Source organism: Monodelphis domestica, chromosome 2 (assembly GCF_027887165.1).
Source record: "Monodelphis domestica isolate mMonDom1 chromosome 2, mMonDom1.pri, whole genome shotgun sequence".
Taxonomy (NCBI): domain Eukaryota; kingdom Metazoa; phylum Chordata; class Mammalia; order Didelphimorphia; family Didelphidae; genus Monodelphis; species Monodelphis domestica.
In genome coordinates this window covers 116,288,968-116,312,416 of record NC_077228.1, presented here as the reverse complement: position 1 = coordinate 116,312,416, position 23,449 = coordinate 116,288,968, and the positions used below count along the sequence as shown (strand labels likewise).

The following is a 23,449-nucleotide window of genomic DNA, read 5'->3' as shown; positions in this document are numbered from 1 at the left end:
AAACTTCACTGATAGTCTAGAACCAGAGGACAAAATAGAAAAGGAAAGAATCCACCAATTACCTCCTAAGAGGGATCCCCAAATGGTAACTCCTTGTAATATTATAGCCAAATTCCAAAACTCCCAGATCAAGAAGAAAATAATGCAACGAGCCATAAAGAAACAATTCAAATATTATTTAACCACAGTTAGGACAACATAAGACTTAGCAACTTCTACATTAAAGGATCAGAGGCCTGCAATATAATATTCCAGAGGGCAAAGGAAGTAGCACTCTAACCAAGAATCACTCATCTGGCAAAATTGAGTATAATCCTCCTGGGAAAATGGATATTCAATGAAATAGGAGACTTTCAAATATTCCTAATGAAAAGATCAGAACTGAATGGAAATTTTGACTCTCAAATATAAGACTCATGAGAATTATTAAAACGTAAACAGGAAAGAGAAATCAAGACATTCAGTAAGGTTAAACTGTGACCATCCCTACATGGGAAGATGACTCTTTAAGTGACAAAGAACTTTGTCAATATTGGGGCAGTTAGAAGGAAAACACATAGACAGAGGGCAAGGGTGTGAATTGAATATGATGGGATGGTATAAAAATTAAATTAAGGCATTAGAAAGAGAAATGGATTGGGAGGAGGGGGAAGGGGAAACTGTCATATAAAAGAGGTATGAAAGAGCACTCACATTGGAGGAGAAAATGGGGAAATGGGGAGGAATGAATGTGAACCTTACTCTCAAAAGAACTGGTTCAGTGTAGGAAGAAATAATATGCATAATCAGTTGGATATAAAAAGCTATCTATAAGGATAATATTAGAAAATAAGTATTGTTTTATTATTTTAGAACTAAGTAGAGAAGCTGGCTTAAGAAAGAATTAGAGTTTCAAACAGAGCGGAGACAGTGCAGTTTCAAGTCTAATGCTTTTTCTGAGTGGCAGTTGGTCTCTGAAGGTAGCAGTCACACACACTTGTATGTATGACTCTTGCTCTGAGGGCTTTGAGGTGGTAATATCTTTGTCATCCCCCCTCTCTTTCTCACTGTTGGAGGTAAAGACCTGAATGAGTTAAGTGTTTTCTTTTTCTAACTTGGGAAACACTATTGACTATCTATTGATGTCTTTATAGATTGTTTAACTGTTTAACTCTGATTTTTAAACCAGCTAGCCTTTGTTATTTTTATAACTTGGAGGCAAATTAAAATTTATAAGAATAATATTGTTAGTTTATTGTAGAATAGGGAAAATTTGGATTAGTCAGATTAGGAAGGATCAGTGTAGCCTGTGGACACTCAGGAGAAGCGGTTCCTTGTGGAACCAGGGAGTTTTATTTGGGTGGAGTTAGAATCCCTTAGAGTTAGAACTCCTTTTTTATCCTTATGTATTTCAATAAATATTTTATTTTTATAACCAGTTTCTTTAGAATCCTTGTGCCTGGCCCTGAAGAAAAGTTCACTTATGAGCTTTCACTTCACTGATATAAAATGAGGACATTGTGAGTGCAGCAAGCAGAGTATCTGAAATCAGTTTATAATCAATAATCAAATCCATTGCTCTATTAGTTTTACAGTTTGCCTTTTATTTTTACATATCTTACTCTACAGGAAAACAGGATGGGAGGGGATTAAAAGAAGTGGGGGGGGGGTAGAACTGATAGAAAAGAGGGCAAATTGAGTGAAATGGACATCAGAAATTAAACAGGAGAAAATGGGATGGAATTTAATCATAATTGTTCAAAATTTTTTTTACAAATCTCTCTATTAATGGCCTCATTTCTCAAATACATAGAAAAATGAGTTGAATATATAAGAATACAAGTCATTCCCCAATTGATAAATGGCCAAAGGATATGAACAGCAGTTCTCAAACAAAGTAATTAAAGTTCTCTGCAGTTAAGCAAAAATGCTCTAAATCACTATTAATTAATTAAAACAGCTCTTAGGTACCACATCACACCTTTCAGATTGGGTATTATGACTGAAAAGGAAAATGACAAAACTTGGAAGGGATATGGGAAAGTTGAGACTGAATGCATTATTGGGGGAGTTGTGAACTGATTCAATTTTTCAGGAGAGCAATTTGCAGCTATGCCTAAAGGGTTATAAAACAGTACATACTCTTTGATCCAGCAATGCCATTACCAAGTTTTTATCTCCCAAAGGTAAAAAAAAAGGGGGAAGCACTTATATGAAAAATATTTAAAGCAACTCCTTTTGGGGGGGGGATAAAGATCTGGAAAGTGAAGGGATACTCTTTAATTGGGGAATGGTTGAGCAAGTTATAGTATATGATTATACTGGAAAACTATTGTGCTGTCAGAAATGATGAGCAGGAAGAGCTCAGAAAAACCTGGAAAGACTTACATGAACTGAAGCAGAATGAAACAAGCAAAACCAGGAGAACATTATACACAGTGACAGGAATGTTGCAACTATGAATAACAGCTACTCACATCAATACAATGATCCAAAACCATCACAAAGGATTCATGATAAAAAAATACCATCTACTTTGTGAGAAAGAACTTATATAGTCTAAATTCAGACCAAAGGAAACTTTTTTAACTTTTTAATTTTTTTTCTATTTTAGTTTCTTTCCACAAAAGGATTAATATGGGGAACATGTTATACATGATTTTGCACATGTAAATTCTATTTGAGATTGCTTACTATCTTAAGAGAGGGACTGGGGAGGAGGGAGGGAGGGAGAGATTTTGAGATTTAGTCTTTGAAAAATTTTGGGAACTTTTAAAATGTAATTGGGTAAAAATAAAATAAAATTTAATATAAAAAAGATAAATTAAAATGGCCCTGATCTTTTAGAACCAGAGGGCAAAGTGAGGATTGAAAGAGTCCACCAATCACCTTCTGAAAGAAAAATTAAAAGGAAAAGTTCTGGTAATCTCATAGGTAAAATCTAGAACTCCCACGTTAGGAAAAAATACTTCATGATTCTAGAAACAAGCACTTCAACCACCAAACAATCAGGCAGAATTGCACAAGGTCTGGCAACTTCTAGGATAAACAAAAGGAAATTTTGTAATATGCTGTTCCACAAGGCAAAAGATAAAATGTTTATACCCAAGAATAACTTACCCTGAAAAGCTCAGTACATTATGCAGGAGGAAAAAATGGACCTTTAATGGAACATAGGACTTTTGAACATTTCTGATAAAACGACAACTGCTGAGTATGAACTCTGAAACACAAAAGGAAGAATCCAAAGAAACACAGAAAAGTAACTGAACAACTGGATGCAGCTACATGATGATACAGTGCTAACATTCTAATAGGAAAAACAGGTGCCTCTTTAGAACCTTAACATAGTAGGAGCATGGAAAAAGTTTAAGAAAAACAGGAGTTGGTGGGTAAATTGATTCTGCTCTAAGTGTTTTAGGAGATGAAAGAGAAGGGAGGGTAAAACGAGGACCATATTCATTTTGGAGGGAGAGAAAAGGTGGGTAGAATTTACATTTATTTATAATTAATGCCCTTGAGAAGAGTATAGAAAGGAAGGTGGGGGCTTCAAATGAACATCATTGTTATTTGAAATGGGCAAAGGAGTGTTATAAATATGCACACACAGAATTTGGTGTAGAAATATATTAAATTCAACAGGTAAAGAGCTGGTATATGGAACAAGGACTAAGAGCAAGGAAAATACCAAGCCGACAAACACTTCCCTTCCCTTTTAAATCATTTCTTCCCTTTCTAGATATTCAACCAACTTTTTAATAACCTTTCTAAGATTTTCCCTAATTTGCAGGCACTGTTCTCTTCCTTTTAAAAAAATTGGGATACTTACCTTTTTCCAGTTTTGTGGTATTTCTCCCATTTTCTATTGTTTTTCAAATATAACTGACCATGGTTTAATAATCCTATTTGCCAATTCATTCAAGGGATGAGAACATAGTTCTGGGTCAAAGGACTTCAATCCTTCAAGGGCAACTAAATGACCTCTAAATTCTTTATTTATCTTGGATATTAACTCCTAGTTAGTCATTTGTGTTTTGTCACCCTCAGTAAAGATCAATTTCCTTTGCAGAGAGACCAGCAACAAAGTAAGAATTTAACATCTTTGCCTACTCTTGTTATCAGCTATCTCCTCTCTATCAACCCTAAGGAAAGGTCCTATCTTCTCTTGGATCCTTTTTCTCTAAAGAGAAGGGAATTTGTAAATTGAGTGGATAGCGCACTGAGCCTGAAGATAGGAAGATTTGAGTTCAAATCCAGCCTCAGACATTTACTAGTTGTGTGACCCTGGGCAAGTCACTCAATCTCTGTCTGCACAGTTTCCTCAATTGTAAAATGAGATAATAATAGCACCTAACTCCTTAGGTTGTTGAGAGGATCAAATGAAATTGCATTTATAAAGTGCACAATGCCTGGCACTTAATAAATTCTTTTTTCTTGCCTATCTCCTCAGAAACAAGATAGAATAAAACAAAACAAAACATCTTTTTGCTGTCCTTAGCTTTCCTCACTAACCTAGCCTTATTCTAAGCTCTTGTATTTCTTAAATCATTTTTATAGGATTGTGCCACAATCTTATATTTATCTTCTGTGACCTGACCTTGCTTCCATCTTGTATAAATTTCATCTTAAAATGTTTCACGAATTCCCTGTGCACTCACAACAATCCCTTCTGACAAATTCCATTGTTCCCCCTTGTTTCTCCAGAATTTCAGTGTCAGGTATCTTTTATTCTTTTTCAATAGATTTCCCTTGAAGTATAATCCTCCAAGGAATACTATCTATATTTGCTCTGAAACCACTAAAATCTGCTTTCCCAAAATCTAGAAGTCAGATTATTCATAGTTTTCTTTCTTCTCCATCATAAACTCTAGGATGGAGAGGTCACATTCCCTTAAGGTTTCCATCATTTTCACCCCAACAATCAATTCCTCTTTGTTCAGTAGAATCAGATTTAGATTAGGATTCCTCTAGGTGATTCCTTTACTTTCTGAAGATTTAAATTATCACTAAATCAAGTCAAGAAATTATTAGATGCCTTCATTTTAGAAGAGAGAGCTCCAGTAGATGAATAGATATTTGAATTCTCCTATTACTACATTATCATACTTATAAATGAGGCTCTTTTCCAAACTCAAGTATTTCTTCTTTCTATCCAGGTGCTCTGTAGTATATTCCAAAGACAAAAAATCACATCTACCTCTTTTTCCTTTGATATTCACCCAAACATTCTCCATCATGCTTTACCCCTTTGGTTGCTGAAAAATTTGTCACACAAGCACACCTTCTTAATATATAATACTATTCTTCCTCTAAATTCCTGTTTCTTTTGAATAAAATATACCAGTGCTTCAGTTATGAGTTTCCTCTCAATAAGTTTAAGACTAAGAGAAACATAAGAGGTCAAATTTGTTCATTAGTGTTAGAACCTTCAATTCTTAATTACTGATGAAACTTTGAGGATTTGTGTGTAAGTATTTGAAACTGTTTGTTTATTTTTATTACTGACTTTCTTGTGTTTTGTCTCTTCAAAATTTCTGGGTGTCTTAACGGCTATTCCTTCTTCAAAGCTACTTCTTGTAGTATATAACTTTGGTTATATATACAGGCAATCTTCTTCATCTATCCTTTTAGTTTTGATGAGATTTTATCCTTTTGAAAAGATCTTATAGGATACCTGGAAATATCTTTCTCCTGTCTTTTTGTTATGTGTACTCCATCTCTGGCCAAGAATCTATCATAAACCTGGATCCAGAAATCTACTTCCCATTCTCAGACAACATGTTTATAACCAGCTGTTCACTTCCCAAATGAATGTATCTTTTTTATATCCACTGTCTCCAGCAAGTAACAATGAGAACTGTATAATTTGTGCCCCTATGATCTTCATTTTCTTGCTCTTCATAATCACTTCATGATCACATAAAGCTTTCAGGTTCCTTCTGGCAGTGCCCACATGAAACACCAAGACATCTGTTACAACTTGGATGTATGCCCCAAGAAGACATTAGACATCTCTATTTTTGTTATCAGGTCAGTAAACAGATGTTTCTGTATCTTTAAGGAAGGAATTGCCAATTATTAGAAGTATTACTAGTCTTCTTCTTATATTCCTTAATGGATGATATCTTTCCTGACAGCTTCTGTGGTTCTAGTGGTTCTAGTTTTTGGGAAGACAAGCAACTTCTTTCTCCTCAGAGTATCTATCTCCTCTCTAGGAAGAGACTCGTGTTTTAAAGCTGTAAGTATATAGCTATTCTTTTTCTTTTTTTCTTGTTTGGTTGACTCTTTTATGGTCTATCACTCTGACAATTACTGTCATTCCTTCTCTATAACAAATCTCAATTATTCCTTTAAAATCTAATAAGGGGTAGAGGTAAAGAAAAGGGAAAGAATGCCCTCCACGGTGGATATATGGTGGGTTGCCATTTTCTTCTTCAACTCAATTTACAGATGAGGAACTGAGGCAAACAAAGTTAAGTCAATTGCCTAGGTTCATATAGCTAGTAAGTATCTGACACCAGATTTGAACTCAGTAAGATGAGTCTTCCTTATTTCAAGCCTAGTGTTTTATCTACTGCACCATTCAGCTAGTAGTTTTACTGTCTCAGTCAAATTCCAATTCTTTGTCTCAAGGATTCCAGACATTTCAGTCTACTACCTATCTGCAATCTCTCCTGTTTTACCAATTTGCTCCACTCATCAAACAATTTGTTTAATTTTTTAAATTACTACATTTACCTTATCTCACTACCTGGATTCTCTTGCTACCTAGCTTCTTTTTATCCTTTCTGAGTCAACTTCTTAATTTCTTAAGGTTCTATTCTCTAATCCTCCTTAACCACCTTTCACTTTGCTTTCCTTACAATCTGAAGGCAAGTTTGGACCAATATCTGCTCCTGCAGATATCCCTAAATTTTCCCTCAATTTTTCCCCAAATATCCAAAATTTTCCCTCCCTACACCCAAACTCTGATCTATTTCACTAGTTCAAATTTCTCAAAATAACATTTTTTCTCCTTATTTGGTATAAATCCTTTTTCTCTTCTCCTACAAATGGACACAAGAAATAATGTAAGGAAAAATCAGAAACAAATGAACTCCCCAAACCCAGTGTTTGATAAACCTGAGGATATAAATTACTTAAGAGAAGAATTCCCTATATGATAAGAATTCTGAGGAAAAGAGGAAAGAATTTTACATAAACTAGGTTTAAACTAATACCTTACATTATATACCATGACATATGACTTGAATGCCAAAGGTCACACCATTTTCAAAAACAGAAGAGAACCAGATTAGATACCTTGCACATTTATGGCTGTGGAGTAAATGTTTATTCATACAAGATAAAGTGGTGATCACAAAAATGAAATGGATAATTGTGATTACATGGACTGAATATAAATAGGGATAGGAGAAATAATCAATGGGGGAAAACCTTTCTGTCAATCATCTTTGATAAGAGTCTGATATATAGCATAATACCTTTCATCTATAGTCTCTGCCTGGTTCCAACTTCACAGAACAAGATGCTTTCCCCAAGATTAGCTGTTTACTTCTAATCTCATCACCATGCTTCTAACTCAAGTTTTGGATACTGCCTCCCTCAGCCTCCTTTCCCCACTGACTAGAGGGCTATAGGGTGAAATGCTAAATTCCTCCCAAAGCTTTTCTTCACAAAGGGCAGAAATTGGACTTTAAGCTTTTAAGTTCACTCTTCCTTCCATTTGCAGCTCTTCTTGGTTTCAACAGAACAAGATGCCCTCATCCCCTCATGTGAGATACTCTCTAGTCCAGAGATAGTGAACCTTTTAGAGACCAATTACACAAACTGTAACCTTCATGCCACATGTGAACCCCCCTCACCCCCCACACCTTATCCCAGACAGGGAAGGGAGTGCTCTCATTGGGTTATTGGACAGAGGGACAGTTGATGAGAGAAATGTCCTCAGATGTGTGTGGAGAGGGAAAAGAGGATAGCCCCCTCTGGCACATATGCCTTAGGTTTGCCAACATGATTCTAATATGTCTCTCCTTCCCTTCTTCAGCTTGTTCCTCCTCCCCCCATTAAATTGTAAGTTCCTTGAGAACAGTGACTATCTTTTTTTATTTGTATTCTCAGTGCTTAGCCCAGTGCCTGGCACATAGTAGGCAATTAATAAATACTTATATTGAAAATTTTAAAGTTCTTACACAAACAAAACCAATACAACCAAAATTAGAAGGGAAACAAAAAATAGGGGAAAAATGTATAGTGTCTCTGACAAAGGCCTCATTTCTCAAATATATAGAAAACTAAGTTGAATTTATGAGAATAGAAAGCATTCTCCAATTGAAAAATGATCAAAAGATAAGAGCAGACAGTTCTCAGATGAAGAAATTAAAACTACAGTCACAAGAAAAAAAATGCTCCAAATCACTACTGATTAGAGAAATGCAAACTAAAACAATGGTGTTATTACTGCATACCTATCAATTTGACTAATATGGTAAAAAGTAAAATAACAAATATTGGAGGGAATGTCGGAAAACTGGGATACTAATACAATGTTTTTTTTTTCAAATTATAAAATATTTTTTAAAATACTGCTAAAAAAAACTCTAACTAGCCAGTGGATTCCCTCCCCAATCTGAACAGGCACCAATGAATGTGAGTGGGGCAAAAAGCAGGGCTCAAGAGAGAGAGGCAAAAGTGAGAACAGCTGGGCAGAAGAACTTAAACTTTCTGGACATGCCTATATATATATATATCTTATGATGGTATCACTTAGTCCCTTCTCAGGACATCTCTGATCAGAAAAGTCACACAGGAAGTGGACTCAGAGACTTTGACTCCTCCTTCATTGCACCATTATACTGTTAGTGAAACTATGAACGGATACAACCATTCTGGAGGACAATATGGAACCACAAAGGGCCATAAAACTATGCATACCCTTTGACCCAGCAATATGACTACTGGGTCTGTATCTCAAAGAGATCAGAGTTAGGATAAAAGGGTTCACTTACCAGAATATTTTTAGCAGCAATCTTTATAATGACAAAAGAACTGGAAAATTGAGGGGATCAATTAGGGAATGGATGAACAACTTGTGGTACATGGTTGTTGTAATGGAATACTATTACATCATAAGAAATGACAAATAGGATGAGTTCAGAAAAACCTGGGAAGACATATAAACTGATGCCAAGTGAAATGAGCAGAATGTGAAGTGAGTAGAGCCATGAGAACAGTATATATAATAATAGAAATATTGTACAATGATCAACTGTGAAGGACTAAACTATTATCAGCAAAACAAGATCCCAAGATAACCTGAAGGGACTCATGACAAAAAATGCTATCCAAAGCTAAAGAAGGAACTGTTGGAATCTGATTGCAAATGCATGCATGCCACCTTTCACTTAATTACCATTGTTAATTTTGTATTTTATGTGTAATATGTGTTTTCTGTCATAGCATGGGGAATATGGAAATATGCATTGCATGAAAGCACTGGTATAATCTATAATTCACCATTTACTGCCTTGAGGATGATGCAGGGAGGAAGGTTGGGAGAGAATCTGAACTGCAAAAAGTCAGAAAACAACTGTAAAAAAATTGTTTCTATGTGTAACTGAAAAGAAAGAGATTATGGTCCAAAATTTTAAAAATGCTTATTGAACTGAATTAACAAGGCAGTTATACAAATATAGAAGACCAAATACCATTCCCCAATAGATGAATGGATTTTAAGGATATAAAGAATTCTCAAAAGACGAATGTCAAACTTTTAATGACCATATTAAAGATTGCTCCAAATCATTAATCAAAACAGAGATGTAAATCAAAAACAATGCTGAGATTTCACTTTACATTCAGGAAACTGACTAAGATAACCAAAGATGGAAAGACTTCATATTGGCAGGGTTTTGGAAAAATGGCACACTTTGTACCCCAGCAGTTGTACCTGTGATGTGGACCAACTATTCTAGAAAGCAATTTGAAATGCTAAGAAATCCATCAGTCAACAAGCATTGACTAAGTGACTAACATGATCTTTTACAAAGAATCCCATAGCTATTTATGCAAACTAAAAAAAGTTCCCACAGAAATGAAGTATTTATTGTAGTACTTTTTATATTTGCAAAGATCTAGAAACAAACTAGATGTCCTTTGGGGATCAGCTAAGAAGGTTATGTGTGTAATGGGATATTATCATACTATATTAATATGATGAATAGAGAAAAGCATGGTAAGAACTGAGCAAAGCAAAGCAAGTAGAAGTGGGAGAACTGCTGTGAAGTACTGTAGAGTATCAGATCTGCAGGAAGACTTATCTTTCCAGGTTCAAATCTGGCCTCAGACTCTTACTAGCTGTGTGACCTTGGGCAAGTCAGTTAACTTTGTTTACTTCACTTTCCTCATTTGTAAAATGAGCTGGAGAAGGAAATGACAAACCACTCCAATATCTTTGCCAAGAAAATTCCAAATGAGGTCCCAAGGTCACAAAGAGTTGGGCATGACTGAAATGATTGAACTACAAAGTTGATATAAAAACCAATGGATGAAATGAAAACATTCTCAAGTACCACATAAGGACTACTTGGAAGGCATTCTCTCCTTTTTCTTTGCCCATATTTCTTACTCCCTCCTCTAAAGCAATCAGAACCCATCTTGTTTCTTGACTAAGCCTTACCATCTGTTCTCTGTCACTGGCCATTTATAAAGCCTTACTTGAAGCAGTACTACAGCCTCACATCTCCAGCCTCCTTCAACTATCATCTAATCTACTGATATTACTTAAATGTTTATTGACTGACTGGTCTCTCAGTTATCTACTCTTTTAATGCATCCTTAGGACTTCCAGGCTTTTCTATCCTCCCTGCTGCTGAACTTTATTATATGTGTTGTCATTCCTTGAGAGCAGAGTAGTAATTTTCCTACTTGAATCCCCAGTGCTTAGCAAATACTGATCAGCACATGGTGTTTAATAAATGTTTTTTTCATTCATTTACTATTAGCCATTACTACTATGAATTTGTCCATGTATTTACTTAAAACAATTTTTGAATTTACAGTTTTGGATAGGAATATATTGATTTTCTTCATGAAGAATTCTATGGATAGAAATTCTGAGTTGAGTTTTTAAAATTATTGAAAAAAGGCATTTGTAATGGGATGATCCTATTTAACAAAATGGCTTCTCAGTGGTTTTCTGGGCCAGTGTGAATTTCAAAACTACTCCACCCTATTCAGACTATTCTTTAGGAGATGGGATTTAGCTATTTCCTGATCAATAACAATAGAGATACTTGGAATAACAGAATCAGGTCTTGGAAACTACAATATCCACCCTACTCAGGGTAACAAGAATAGTAAGGACTGCAGCAAAACTCAGATTTAATTATTTGAGAATATGGCCCTCAACAGACATGTGCAAAAAAGGACAGACCTCTGGTTGGTATATATATATATATCAGTCTTTTAAAGTGATTTCAGTATCACACCAGACCGAGAGAAATAGCAAAGAATTTCAGATCTAGATATAAACTTGTCCAGTTTGAATAACTCTTCTTCCAGAGGTACTTGTTACCTGTAAAAATGGAGATTTGAACCCAGACTTCAATCCCCAGAAGTCCTTGGCACTTCCCAGAATACCCTATAATCTCACCTGAGATCCCCACCTGGGCTGAGAACAAAATTTGTATTTAAACTGACCGTACTGCCTACTTGGTCTCTCTTCTTCTGCTTCTAAACACATGTAGGCAAGATATAAGTGGCTGTGAATGGACTATGTGCCCTAGGCACATGTTTTCTTATTTTGTATTTTCTTTATCCTTGATTTCTAATAATCTTTAATAAACTTCTAAAAATATATTACTTTTAGCAGAGAAACTAATTTAAATGTTACAGTTAATGGTGACCAAATGGGAAAAACTCTTAATTAAAAAAAAAGATAGCCTAGATAATCATTTCTAAGCCACGTTTCTCCAAGGCTTTTTATCAAGCCTCTTGACTCATCTCGCTCCTGCCTGCAATCTGGACCAAGATGTTGTGCTCATCTGGTCCTGGCCCTGCCCACCCTGTGGTCTCTCTCAATCACCTGGACTCAACGCCCCAAGCCTAGCCGCAGGACCCAGGCTGCTGGTAGCAGACCCAATTTCTTCAGGATGAAAAACCAGCTGGTAAAAACGGGGGTGATTTTTCCTTAGGCTACGACTAGCCTCCATGTGGCAAAGGGTAGGGGGCAGGGGGGGGGAGGGAGAAAGAGGAAAAGGAAGAGACTTTTTCCAAATAGGAATTTACAAGCATGGCTACTTTAAAAGGATATCTTTTGAGTGCATTGATATTTTTATTTATCTAACTTGAGAGTCAGGAGAGAATTTCAACTCCCTGCAATTCCTTGGTCAAATTTGAGATTCCGAAAAAACACCCTCACTATGGGGAGGCAGCTTAGGGGCTCAGTGGATTGAGAACCAGGCCTAGAGAGGGGAGGTCCTGGGTTAAAATCTGGCCTCAGACACTTCCTGGTGGTGTGGCCCTGAGCAGGTCATTTAACCTCTATTGCCTACCCCTTACCAATCTTCTGCCTTCTGACAATAGGCATTTAAATGGATAATTTGAAAAACAAAACCCCAAGGAACTTTAAAGAGACTGGAGGTTATATTTTTAAGGCTTTTCAGACTCCAATGTTTTATAAAAATCTTTCTATTCTATTTACTGATTGTTTTGTTTAATATTTAATTTTGTTGATTTTAAGTTCATATATTAATGTATTCAATACTATTCTGTTACAATGAATCATTTTAATGTACTGGGTTTTAACTACTGTTAATTCCTGTTGCTTTTCCCTTATAACTGTGCTGAACAAATTTTATTGAGTAAGCCCATATAAAAACAGCTTTTCTATATTTGACTTTGTAAATTGTCACATAGAGGATAGATGGACTCCATCAGAACATTGCTACAATTGTATAACAACCTTTGGAAAATTTAATGGGCTAAATATCTCAAATTGATTTTAAGGAGTCTTTAGACATGATTTTTAGAATTTTTCTTAACAATCTCTGGTCATTTTTCCTGCCCCTGGTAAGGCCCATTTTAGTAGCTGAAGTGAAATACAAATTTAATCCCCAACTCCTGCATTTATAAAAATGTGAATGGAAGCTGAGAAGTTAATCCCAGGGCATATAGTATCCCTGGAGCATTCCCAAAAGAGGAGCATCTCTCATTTTTAACTCTTCAGCTCACTTTACTTCCACCAGAATGATATCTAGATTTCTTGATGATGTTCTAGACCCAAATAAGTTTTACTTTCTTTAAAAATATGTTTACCAAGGTTGAAAGATTTGCTATGTTTGTAAAAATTGTGACAAATATCCATCAGTTCACAGGCTTTTAAAAATGCCATGAAGCAACTTATGTGAAATATGATAGTGGGTTTGTTTGCTATTGTAATTAACTGTACTATTGAAAATTTTGGGGATATTGATACCTACATATTTGTACTACTGTTCTTTATTAAAAAAAAACTATTGCCTTGTAAAATTCATTTGCTTGTATTCACAGTGGATTATGGCCAGATATGAAGAGGAAATGGATCTCATTTTTGGTGAGAAAGCCTTGTATTCTATATTTCCTTAGCTGATCCAGTGTATCAATGATTATAAGCTATATTTTTATTTTTAAAACTTTTATTATTATATTGTTCTTGCATGTGCAATATACTATTTCAGTTTTTTCTCTCCTTTTTATATGAAGCACATGTCACCAGTATTAAGATTTTCTTTAACTTTTTGATATTGCAGTAATATAAGTTTAACATACATTTGTTATAATTTCAATGCATGCCCCAAAAGCTTGAGACTATCAAAATGATGCCACTAACTATTTTAAAAAATTATGGGACTTTGCTTAATGAATCTGTCTGATTCCAGGACAAGATATACAAAAAGAGCCATTTCACAGGGCCAAAGAAGCAAAGCTAAACCTGAATTGTGCCAAAAGAGCACACAGGTCAAGAAATAAACTAATCCAGGAAGGATTGATGTACTTCTAAGCCAATACAAAGGACTTGAACCTAGTGTGAAGACTCAAGGTTGTGATGCTTACCATACGTTAAGACATAGGCCTTCATCCACACTCTTTGTGAAAATACTTACAGACGACTATCCCTAACCTGGGCCCTACTTGGCTTCTATAATCTAGTCCCTTTTTTGTCTTTCATAGTGTGGCAAACTTTCTGTAGTCCTGGCTACTGACTAGGTAAATGCTTACTTGCTTATATCATTTTAATTGGGCCTTGATTCAAGGACTTGTTATGGATTTATTTTTCCTTTACTTAGAATTTTAACACATAAGACTTTGATAGTCTATATTTTCATCCAGAAATTATCTTTTTTATTTGGATTTTTCTGATATTTTTTAAATTTCTCTTGCCAATTGATTTATATACCTCATAACTCAGCCATGTATCCCTAAATGATCCCTGTGGGTGAATGTAAAAATATTATTATTTTAAATTACAAAGTTTAAATTTCTCTTGAGAAGAATTTTAGGTTAAGAAACACGCTACCTCTCCGAATCCAGAAACTGAACTGTTTGGAGAAGACACCATGAAGATGCCTCCAGACCACAAGCTGCACGAGAAGATCAAGAATGAACTTTGGGTGTGGTTGATTGAACATTTATTTGTATGTATACTTTCATGCCAAAGGGGACTGCCCCCTAACTGGATTTTTTTTATCAATGCATCTAGCAATTATTGGTTTTGTTCTTTTTTCCCTCTTATCCTCAAATTACTGTAATCTTTATTATCTTGATTATGTTTTCATGATCCTTTTTGGGGAAACTTTTCCCAATAATGATAAAAAGGGGAATGTAAAAATGGAGATTTGAACCTATACTTCAATCCCCAGAAGTCCTTGGCACTTCCCAGAATGCCCTATAATCTCACTTGAGATCCCCACCTGGGCCGAGAACAAAATTTGTATTCAAACTGACTGTATCGCCTACTTGGTCTCTCTTCTTCCACTTCTAAGCACAAGCAGGCAAGATGTAAGTGGCTGTGAATGGGCTATGAACCCTAGGCACATGTTTTCTTATTTTGTATTTTATTTACCCTTGATTTCTAATAATTTTTAATAAACCTCTAAAAATATAATACTTTTAGTAGAGAAACTAATTTAAATGTTACATAACTCCCTAGAAACTCAGTTTTATTGTGGTTTACTCAAACTCGGGAGGTTTGCTCTGCCACCCTGTAAACAAGATCTTTCCTTTTTATTTCCTTGAATGCACTAGCTAACGTTTTGTTTTTAGTATCTAAAGTAACAATGTATAGATTCTGAGAAAGTCCCTAATAAAGTAGAGTAACTATAAAAAATGCATTTTTATAGTCACCAACTAATTCATTTATCAAGCAAAATAACTGACATCCCCAAGACCTCCACCATTTGTGCCCCATATTCTTTGGCAATCGTGAAATCTGGGATCACACAGTCGAGAATTGTCCTCCCTCTAATTTCTTCTCTTTAGCAAGCTATTTTCCTTGATTCCTCTTAATTTTATATTGGATTTAACCATAATCTCTTTTAGAAGCCCAGATATTTACACTAAGTAGTCTAAAACCAAACTTGCTATCTTTATCCCAAAACTTTTTCTTCCTCTAAATCATGCTTCAAATCTCAACTGTCATCTTGCATTCTTCCTTCAAGTCCTTTAAATTCAATTATCTGCAGTAACTCACATCTCTTGCTTCCTTTCCCACTTGCTTCTATCCTAGTTTAGGTCCCATTATTGTTTGCAAAAGCATTCTTACCAGTTTCTTCACCTCTTCCTATTCCCTATACCATTTTCATACTAATAGATTAATCTTCTTAAAGACTTGATCACAGCCTTTAATATCTCACAATTTTCTATACAATGAAGTTCAAATTCCTTATCCTGCTCAGTCAACAAGAATTTATTAAGTGTCTACACATTGTGCTGAGGACTATATATTCAACTGGCCTCAACCTAAATTTTCTGCAACTTTTATCTTCTATTGCACTCTTTCTAACACTTTATTCTGTAATCAATCTGAACCACTCAATTTGTTCTAGGAACACTTCCCAGCCTTTTCTGCCATTGTACTTCGCCTAGAGTGCCTTTCCTGTTCATTTCCACTTCTTGATATTCTACTCACCTTCAAATGATTCACTCATCTCAGGTGCCACTTATGCCATGAAATCTTCCCTGATCCTTCTGGGGTGGAAATATTTTCCTCTTCAAAATTTCAATGACATTTGATTCTATTGGTCTTATCCCTCTGCAGACTGCATTGTTGGTTCATTTCCACAGGCTTTCTCTGCCATGCAATTGAAACCTCTTTAACCTGAATGCTTCCTCCACTCCTGGGCTACTTCTCCCACTGGAGACCTCTTCCCCTGTGTCTTCACCATCTGGCTGGATGGCTCTTTTGAGAGTCTCTAATTTAAGAAGGAGGTGGTCCAGGCTCATCTTCCATATCCCTACTCAGAGAACTTTCTCCATCTTCCACCCCCTTCTCAGGCCCCTTTTATGTCTCATCTTTCCTCATGAAAATTTCTTAAGAGTAAATTATTTACTTTCTGTTTTCCTTTGTATTTCTAAAGCTTAGCACACTGACATATAGTAAGAGTTTGATAAATGCCTTCTGACTGACTGACATGTATCATATTCTCTAATATGGTTATCTGAGTACAAGGCTTATAAACCCTACTGGACTGTAATCTCCAGGGGAAGACAACTGCTTTATAAACCCTAGAGATGACTTAGCCAATCTCCTTATTTTATAGATAAACTAAAAGACTCAGAAGCAAAGTGATTTGTAAAAAGTAATGCATCTAATAAGAACCAGAGCTTCAACTCAAGACTCCTGATTCCTAAGTCCAGGCTTCTTTACTACCTCAAGCTATCTTTAATACATTGCTGACAAATTTATCTCTGTGTCTCCTTCATTTGGCCTGATGCTCTCTTCATATTAGATATCAGAATGGTGACAAAGTTATGTAGCCACCTAATATTAGATCTCAAAAAAGCATGACAGAAAAAGTTCTGTGGAGATGAGCTGGCAGTTGAGATTTATTTCTAATATATGCTGAATTATTTCTTTGTTTGGGTTTAGACACAGAAGTACCAATCAGGCCCATAGTCTCTCTACTGCGTTCCTTTATGCCCAAACCAAAGAATTTCTCCCATCACAGAAGAGATAGGAAAGTGAAATTATGTGAGAGTTGTGAGATCTGCCATTATAAAGAGAACTAGCTTATGTTGGATGTACCCATACAGAGCCCAAATGAGTCATTTGACCACTCATTAAGAATCATTGGGAGAGGTATAGTTATAATTTTCTCCTCAGTAGTTTGGGAACATGAGACTGACTGGCTCGCCATCACCAGGGAATGGGGAAGAATTGAAAGTCTTGATAGCCCACCTCCTCATTATCTACTTACCAATTAGAGATATCTTGGGATGTCCAAGGAAGGTACTGAATAATGAGATCCCAAATTGTATTTATGCATCTCTGTGAGGGGATGTCAGTCTTTGATTATCAAGAGAATCATTTGACCAAATTTGTTTTGCCACGCCAATTAATAAATTAATTTAATACCCAGAATTACTGCCTTTGTAATTTTTAATTATCACACAGTACAGCCTGCAGAGGAATGAAGACATCTTTGGCTAAGGCCTCCTCCAAGACCTTGAAGAATATTTTTTAATGTTATGTTTTATAAATGCATGTTAATGTGATATAATTCTACTCTCTGTGAAATTAATATATTAATTTTGATGTAAGTGAAATCTCAAGAGGTATCATAAAGGCTCTTAATGCTTTGATTGGACTAAAATGCACAGAGAGTACAATTTTTAAAACTTGTTAAAGGCATGCAAATATCCTATCCAGGCACTTGTAGGTATTGATAAATATTTACTGTGTGTTGCTGAAAAAGGTCTTCCAGCTATCTCACCTGCTTTAATTTAAGTCTATATTTTCTTCTCTTTTCTGTCACAGACCTGGAGTAGAATTGAGTTATACCTCTTTTATAATATCCCCTTGCATAATTCAACAATCTAACTAGCAATCAATGTGAAAAAAATCTACAAAGTACCCATCTCTGATATAGTTGAAAGCATATGCTAACATGGTTTGCCAATTCTAGGATTTTGCCAGGAAATGACAAAATTTTAAAATAAAATTACTGAGAATTATGTCAGATGTAGTTTATACATTAATTTGCAAAACTTAAAAAATGCTTCCTGGTTTTAAAAAACACCATTGCCACACATTCATTAGACATTGTAATATTCTTTGATTACCTTGAGCCAAGTTCAAATATCATTCTAATTCATAAAAATTCTTTCATAATAAAAAATAAAAGACCCCCAACAACAACAATAATAAAGGAAAACATGACTAGAGCAGTTTGAGTTAAAAAGTAATTTTCCTTAACTACCTAGAATTTTGAAATTATAAAATAAAAGACATTATTGTATGAATAGGATCATTACCATATGGATAACAGGTTGAAAAAATTGATGGGTAGCATATAAATATATATATATACATACATATTCTTGTATTTGTATTATGTATATAAATTTGTCAAGGACATTTTGTTTTTTAAAGGACGGGAACTCATTTAACTAATGTGGACAGCAATTCATTTATAAGTTATCTGAAGAGTCCCTGAGGCTAATAGAGAGATTAAGTAGTTTGCCCATGTCTACACAGCTGGTAAGGAAGAATTTGAACCCAGGCCATCTTCTTGACTTCAAGTCCAGTCTACTATTTACTAACCTAGTCTGCCTGTCTTATATAGTCTATATTTTGTTTTCTATGTGTATATTATACATATATGTCAGTATTCATACATAATACATGCACATATGTAAATGTATACATGTGTGTGTCCACATGTCAGTACCCTCTTCAGAGGCTACTTTGCTAGATACTCACGGAAATACTGTAAGAAGGTTCCAGAATCACAGGTAGTGACATCTTCCCTTGAAGGTTCAGTTTTGTTAAATAAAAAATTTTTTCCCCTACAATTTTTTCTTTTTTCATGCGACGTACGCCATAAAGTCTAAAACGAACAGCATAATTTCCAATCATCTCAGATTCAACATGGTTAAACTTGAATGTTTCTGTGAAGACAGGGCATGGCCCTCGCTGGACGCTTGTCTTGGCTCTCTGCTTTTTTATAGGTAGAAGAACAAGGTGCACTTGCCAGCAGTTGCTGCCGGTCCTATTATATGTTGGGATGTCTGTGACAGCTGTCACTGTTACTAAGAGCTTCTGTTCTTGTGAATCATAGTCAAAAGTCACATCCAGGGTGCCATATTTAGCTTCTGGCTCAGGATCAAAATGTTTAGGAAGTTGTGAAGATGATCCTTGAGCTGATACATCCTAAGAAAAACAAATTCAAATACTTCAGTTGTTAAGTCCTATTATCAATCTCTTAGAGAAATATATGCATGACCTTTCTTAAACTTAGTTATATAAATGAGACCTTAATTCATTACAATGAAGAAGGCATATTTGACTGTCAGTCAACTACAAAAAAGGACAAAAGAATATATCTAGTAGGCCAATGTAGTTTATCTAAGCACTGAAGATACCCCAAAATATTAGCTTAAAAACGATTATAATTTCATATTTCAAAACTTCAATTTTAAAAGGAAGGATATCTTTGTAAATAAAAATGTGTAAAATTTAGCAAACTTTCGAAGTTTGATTTTGAAATCATGATCATATTAGTAAGTTTATTATCAATCAGGGTTGAGAATTTTACAAGAAGTAAAAATATAGTAAAATTTGGATCTCATTTTCAAGGACTGCCCTGAAGTATCATCATTATTAATAAGAAAAAAACATTCAAGACTTGAAAAATAAAGGAAATTTAATTTTAAAGTTTAGACATTTTGGTCCCAGAAAATTTTCCTCCAAACACAACTCTTTGCAATATAGATAACAAATTACCAAAACATTTTCATTAACAATTGTTAAAAAACAAACATCTTTGTAAATTCATTAGTGGTAAGAGATTCTAAAATTCATAAAGTTCTTACTGAAAAAATTTCAAAGGTTTACAAAGTTGCAAGAAAAGAATGGAACAAATTTTATTAGCAAATAGAGGAAATCTTCCTTTTATTTCCATTCTTCTCTTAAGGATTAATTAATTAAGGATTACTCCAATCACACTGGGCATCCTAGGAATGTCAGACAGAACTGTTAGCCTTTCATGATTTTCCTTTACCAACATTTGCAGTGGAGTATTCTGACCGGTCTGACAGAAGTGGAAAAGACTCCTGGGGAAAGGATGATCAAAAAATAAGATAAACCAATATATCCTTTTGTCAGGATCCTGTGTCTGTTAACTGCCAGAGTTCCACAACTTCTGACACCAGTGTACTCGAGGTGGATGCTTACTGAATAGGAAGGGATCATAAGGTTTTAGCAAACAAGTAATTGTTGAAGCTGTTATTGACTTTGTGACATACAGTTGGTGTTGAGTTGTTTCAGACTCTTCACAACTCTATTTGGGGTTTTCTTGGCAAAGATTTTGGAGTGGTTTGCCATTTCCTTTTCCAGTTCATTTTATAGATGAGAAAACTGAGGCAGATAACCTTAAGGGACTTGCCTAGGGTCACAGCTAGTGTCTAAGACCAGATTTGAGCTTTAGGAAGGTAAGTTTTCATGACTTCAGGGCTGACACTCTTCCCACTGTGCTACCTAGCTATTCCATGACATAGTCATTGCTAAGGCCTTTGGTGTAATATGCCTAAAACTATGCAGATTACAGCAAAATTCAGTGCACAAGCCATTCTTATAGACGTAGTCACAAAATGAGGGAACACAGATGGGAATCCCGAGAACTACATTAGCTTATCAACACACACATCCTATAATCACAATATAAGATCTACTAGCCCAGCCATTAGATCCCACTTGGTTTTTATATAGGTATCTCTATTTGGTGCTAGAATAAGAGAGATGCTTATAACTTCCTCTGGGATTCTGGCAACAGATATACCTTTGGGCCCCCAGAGTTCAACTGCTCTGCCTCAATAGCCTCATCTGAATCTGTGAAATGATCCTATGCAATAGTTAGCAGCCAGAACTAAGGTGGGTATATAGAATGAATGAGGTGAGTGCTAATTCTAAATAGGTGCTTTTACAGAGATGTCAGACTTTTACACCAGATTTTCTGCCCTTCTAGTTAGAATGTTTATTCAATCAGTTATCTGGGATAGTGGAAGCTAACTTCTTTTTAACCTTAGAATCAGCAGATCATAATACTGTAGATTTAGAGTTGAGAAGGTCCTCAGGGAAAATTTAGACTTTTCAACTCTTATTTTAAACACACACACACACACACACACACACACACACACATACACACACACACACACACACATACGAGTGTGTGGGATGTGGGGTGGCTTAATCAAAATCAAGGAACTCAAGTGCAAGAGCTATGATCTGGAGTCAGATGCCAAGATTCTAAACCAAATGATTTTCAGCTCTCCTTTTATATCAATCTGCCCTGTGTGTATTGTCTACACTGTAAAGCTCAGCTACTCCAAGGCTGAGCACTTGAAAGCTTAGCTTTCAAAGCAGTAATATCTCTCTATCCCCACATATATATATATATATATGTACATAAGCAGTATAAATATACATACACATATTTATGCTATTATTATTTGGCTTATTCCAATGCTTCATCATGGTGTGGAGGTGACCCCGGGGCACAGTAGGTGCTTAAGGAATATTTACTATGAACTACCAAGCTGGAAAAGTTTCAAGTATGGATCCAGTGTTGGACTATATATCATAGGGATGATGGGATAGTAGATTTAGTTTTAGATATCTTAAGATCAACATATCCAAGACCAAACTCATTAGGTTTCCTCCTCAACTTCCATACTGCTGTGGCAGGCACCATTTATCCTTCCTCTCAACCAGGCCCCCAAAATAATCTCAGCTCTCCTTCTCTCTCGACTCTCATATTCAATTACTTGCCAAGTCTTATTGATTCAACTTTTGTAACATCTTTCCTAAATAGCAGCCCTTACAACTACTACCACCCTGATATAGGCCATCACCACTTCCTGCCTGGGCTGTTACAGTAGCGTGCTGATTGTTCTCCTTGACTCAAATCTCTTTCCATTGCAACTTATCTTCCATTCAGCTTGTCAAATCCATCATCTTACAATGCATCCCTGACAATGTTGCTACTCTATTAGAGCAATGTTATTGGTTCCCTATTGACATTCGGATCAAACATAATAATCCTCTATTTGGTAATAAAGCCCTCCATAATCTGGCTCCCTCCTACCATTCCAGTCTTCTTTCAGTAAATTTTATCTGTTCCCCTTTAATACTAAGTACCTTTCCTCTGTTAGTTGTCTCCCCTTTATCCTTTATATATCCTTTGCATGTGGGTCTCTCAGTTAGATTGTGAGCTCCTTGAGAGCAGGGACTGGTATTTTTTGTCTTTCTTTAATTTCTAGTGCATGGCACACACTTGATTAATGAAAGGCTGACTTATATCTTAACACCTCACAATATATCCTATAACCCAGTGAATGTCCTCCTTGCTTTTTCTTCTTAGGATATTCCATCTCCTGAATAAGAGTTTTCATTGGCTATCTCTCAGGCCTGGATTCTTTAAAAACATTTTTTAAAATTTTAAAGTATTTTCCCATACATATTTCATTTTCTTTCCCTCCTCTCTAACATCTCTCCTCCCAAATCCAATAAGCACTTCTACTGGGTTATATAAATGTTATCACATACCTATTTCCATATTATTAATTTTTGTAATATAGCAGTCTTTTAAAACTCAAACCCCAAATCATATATCCATATAAAAAATGATAAGTCATTTGTTTTTCTTCTGTGTTTCTACTCCCACAGTTCTTTCTCTCAATGTGGAGAGCATTCCTTCTCAGAAGTTCCTTGGGGTTGTTGTGTATTAGTAAAGTTCATTATATTACATAGTTTCACAATGTTTCACTTTCTGTAAATAACGTTCTCTTGGTTCTGCTCATTTCACAATGCATCAGTTCCTGGAGGTTCTTCCAGTTCATATAAAAATCCTCCAATTCATCATTCCTTATAGCACAATAATATTCCATCACCATCGGATACTACAATTTGTTTAGCCATGCCTCAATTGATGGACAACCCCTCATTTTCCAATTTTTTGCCACCACAAAGAGTGCGGCTATGAATATTTCTGTACAAACATTTTTCATTATTATCTCTTTAGGGTACAAACCTATTAGCAGTATGGCTGCATCAAAGGGTATGCATTCTTTTTTTTTTTAAACCTTCTGTCTTAAGGCAGAAGAGTGCTAAGGGCTAGGCAATGGGCATTAAGTGACTTGGTATGTATTCTTTTAAAGCCCTTTGGGCATAGTTCCAAATTGCCTCCTAGAATGGTTGGATCAATTCACA

At 35.5% G+C, this 23,449-nt stretch overlaps 1 protein-coding gene across 4 annotated transcripts in view; it reads right to left on the bottom strand.

Moving 5' to 3' along the window:
- Nucleotides 1-23,449, bottom strand: part of SYT14 (synaptotagmin 14) — a 310,069-nt gene that overhangs the window by 74,670 nt on the left and 211,950 nt on the right. For all 4 annotated transcript variants that reach the window (XM_007481333.3, XM_056815880.1, XM_056815881.1 and 1 more), the window contains one exon: nucleotides 18,941-19,390. In XM_007481333.3, coding sequence (XP_007481395.1) covers nucleotides 18,941-19,390 — 450 coding nt within the window. The remainder of the gene's footprint in view (nucleotides 1-18,940; nucleotides 19,391-23,449) is intronic.